Source organism: Montipora foliosa, chromosome 13, assembly GCF_036669935.1.
Source record: "Montipora foliosa isolate CH-2021 chromosome 13, ASM3666993v2, whole genome shotgun sequence".
NCBI lineage: Eukaryota > Metazoa > Cnidaria > Anthozoa > Scleractinia > Acroporidae > Montipora > Montipora foliosa.
This window is the reverse complement of record NC_090881.1, coordinates 36,732,692-36,736,417: the sequence shown is the minus strand read 5'-3', so window position 1 is coordinate 36,736,417 and position 3,726 is coordinate 36,732,692. Positions and strand designations below refer to the sequence as shown.

Here is a 3,726-nt window from a genome sequence, read left to right as displayed (position 1 = left end):
GCCTTTATAAAATTATTTAACACAAAGATGTGATTTTCTTAAGGAGGTTGCTTTCTTAAAAATGGAATTAAATGATTCTGACCTTGTGACATAGCTGCAATCTCCTGATTGTAGAGCTGATGGCTTCGAATGTTGGTCGATCATTTGAATCGTTTTGCCAACACTCGCACATCAGGGCATAGCTGAAGAAAGATCAACCCAAAAAGTCCAGTTTTTCAAGTAATTCGAGACAAGAGTAGCACGGTTGCTGTCTCATACCAACTTTGCATGTCGCCTGACTGCTTCAAGTGGAGTAGCCTTAACGTTTTTTTGTCAAATTACGTCTGTAAAGCCTTATATAAGACCGTGTACAAGTAACGCTCTCTACTTTTCAACCAATTCTAACAAATAAAAACTAATGCCAACTATGACCATACATTTTTATTTCAGCTCGGAGTGTTCCCTATTTTTGTAGTTACTGATATCCCTATCCTTTACACAGCCACGATATACCACTATAGAGTTACAAGAACACGAACACGAACAATCGAGATAAAGCAGTCACTTACATTTCATCATCCAAGTGTACCGGTTGAGACATTCGGTAGTTGTCCTTTAACATATAAGGAATCCGATGATCTTGAATATTTGGATAAGGATTGCCACCTTAAACAGAGTGTGAAAACATCCATTGTCAATTTTTTGTTATCTTTGGTGGCTCACAGATTTTAACATTCTTATAAACGACTTAAAAAATCGGCCAATCCCATCCCGATCATGACGTCACAGCACGATGTCCAAACCTCGTGGTCAATTACAACAACAGTTGATTTAGAATACATCTTCTTAGTTGTTTCCACTGACCAACCATGATCCATTTGACCTTAATTTTAGCATTCGCATGCAATCACACTTTTAAAACCGAAATGATACGTGATTGTCCATTATTAGTAGTAATTGAATCTGTTCATATTTTCCACTTTGTTAAACTCGGTTGTAAGTTTAGCAGTGTACAGGCCTACACGACTCCCTAGCGCGTGTTTTAGCCTTTCGGTTTTGTAATTTGAATCCCACGAATATATATTTGATTGAACACCCTCTTTTTGTGATATACAAGGGGCGGGCTTATTAGATTTCTTTCAGCAATGGTTGTCGCTCTATTACTTGCCAGTCTTTCAAGAGGATTTGTTTCAAGTTCGTCGTTAAATTGAAGCAAATACGAAATCCAAGTTTATAATGGTAAGATACGGGCAGAGAACATTTAAGAAGTTACAAATACATCAACCTACCAATGGTGAAAATTTCGTAGAGGACAATACCATAGCTCCATCTGAAAACAGAGTCAAAACAGAATTACCAATACATCAAGAGTTACTCGAATTATACGGTAAAAAAATATTGTCTCAGTAATGGTATAGCTAATTAAGGAGGAGCTTCTCGCCGCGGCGAGGTAAGCGACCATCAAGCCTAGGTTGTTAAAAAAGGTGGATAACGCTGTTCACCGGATAAAGCACTTTCCAGGGGAAACCGATCGAGTTATGCAGAACTGAGGTATGAAAAACTTGGGCCAAAAGACCATAATCGTTCTGATTTAGCGAGATAAAAACGGACCTTTAAGATAGAATTGTTTTTGGCTGACCAAACTGGTCAGGTAACGAGGTCGAACAGTTGTGGCATACTCGTTCTGGGGACCAGGTTTATCACTAGGTTTTCTCAATTCGTCTTGAGAAAGAGGATGATGTCTGCCATACTCACACATCACTTTGTGTTGTGCATATCCCACAAAGTAACGACTCTATTGCAGTCCACTTGACTTGTAACCGACCCTGCAAATGAAGTTTTACTTGTTACTAATTTATCCGATAAATCAGTGACAAAGCTCTTTTAAAAGTCAGCTTGAAGATTTTCTCCCTCACATCACATTAACGCAAGCATTGTAGAACTGACCATGAAAAAATATTTAAGCTCTGATTAAAGTTAAAAGTTGACTTTTTAATTTCAGTTTACAGTGTCCCCAATATTATCAGTGCTCCAGCGCTAGAACGACAAGGCACTTAAATAAAGTTCCTTTCCTTTGCGTATTCGGATATAGGAATACATGGAATAGAAATTAGAAATCCTTCGTTTTTACGGAGATTCACGTTAAAATTGTCAAACACCTGCTGAAATTCTCTTTGAAACTTTATTATCCTTGTTGCTTCACAACATCAAACGTACCCTTTAAAATTCCTCACTCTACGTATTCTTATTCCGGAATAGGGTCAGTCCAACGCACCCTTAATGTAATATTTTTCAGCCTGAAAGACATTATCATGACGTCATACAATTTAAAATGGCTACGACGGAAAATAAGACTGCGAAAATAGCCAACAAACTATTTTTAATCAGTTAAATTTTAGATGAGCCCAGGATTACAAAAATGTGACGTTTTCGTAACAGCAGAGCTTGAATTTTAAAATATAAAAAAAATGTCTGTTCTCAGAGCGCAATTAAAAGAATTAAAAGTGGGATATTTCGTTCGGATCCACCGAACTTCGTCAGCCACAATGCAGATTTGAATGTTAACAAGGGATATATAATGATCCCGAGGGAGCTAAGATGGTGTCATGATTCCAGAGCAGGAAAACAGTATTTTTGATGATACAGATATTGAAGTGTTTACTTCCCTTGCGAGGAACTTTCGGTGACCAGAAACCTTCCACATACCTTCGACTTCGATCGTTTAAAATAGATATAATTTTGCTGCACGTCTCTTGCCATGCCAAAATCCGTGATTTTACATGTTTCTTCTTCTCCCACAAGCACATTCCTGGCTGCCAAGTCTCGGTGAATTATCTACAGAGTAAAAAATTTGAAGTGAAATATTTGTACAATTTTGATATTCAATCGCTTAAAGTGTACCCTTAACTCTTAGTATTTGATACATACTTCAAACGATAACGTTAGTGCTAGCGTTATTTTTAGGTGATGTAGCAGCTCTAGTAACATATAATGTGATTGGCTAGCTACCCTAGCCAAAAGCAAAAGACTACACAGTTGAAAAAGTGACTTGAAAAACCAAACAATAGCAGGTTTTATGAGAACTTGCTAAAAAACTGTTATTTTTAGGTTTGGTTAAGGAGCAGAGCTTAGTGGTCACTTTTTTACGTCAATTGCTTTCATTCTCGGAAACGATTAATGTTGAATTTGGGGAGAAGAGGTAGGGGACACCTCGTGACGCAATCTGACGAAATCTGCTTGCATCTAATGACCTGCATGTCTGCCATTTTGTATTTATGTCTTGTAATGTTTTCCACAGAATATGGCAAAATGTCAATAATCATAGTCTACTTTCGCTTTAATTAAAGATTGTTTGCATCCATGTGCAAGACAACCATTTCAAAGTACAAATGAATTACCAAGGTCTGCACGATGAGTCCTTTGAGTGTTTTGTTTTGTACACCAAGAAGGCGGCCGTGACGACACGATTAAAGCGAAGAGAGTATAATAAATAGTAGTAGTATAGTAAATAATATATAATACATTCAGGTCCCCAACACATTACTGCGTTTATGAAAATCTTCTTTTTCTGTTTCGTTAAAACATATGAAATAGTTTAATTTTCATTCACAGCGACTTCGACTATCCACCCTAGAAACTGTGCAGCGAAGCTGTAGTTTTACGAGAAATTGTAAAGAGATTTGTTTCCTCATTAAAACTTTGAAAATTTACCTTAACAGTTATCAATTAAGTACTACGACTCCAATT

General features: G+C 37.1%; 1 protein-coding gene across 1 annotated transcript in view; it reads right to left on the bottom strand.

Annotated features, from left to right (window-relative positions):
• The window catches only part of LOC137982977 (tyrosine-protein kinase receptor Tie-1-like), a 3,969-nt gene continuing 243 nt past the window's right edge, over positions 1-3,726 (bottom strand). Inside the window, exons 2-6 of the mRNA XM_068830138.1 lie at positions 2,686-2,814; positions 1,735-1,805; positions 1,269-1,309; positions 549-645; positions 1-182 (exon numbers count right to left, since the gene is read on the bottom strand). Coding sequence (XP_068686239.1) covers positions 68-182; positions 549-645; positions 1,269-1,309; positions 1,735-1,805; positions 2,686-2,814 — 453 coding nt within the window. The 3' untranslated portion in view covers positions 1-67. The remainder of the gene's footprint in view (positions 183-548; positions 646-1,268; positions 1,310-1,734; positions 1,806-2,685; positions 2,815-3,726) is intronic.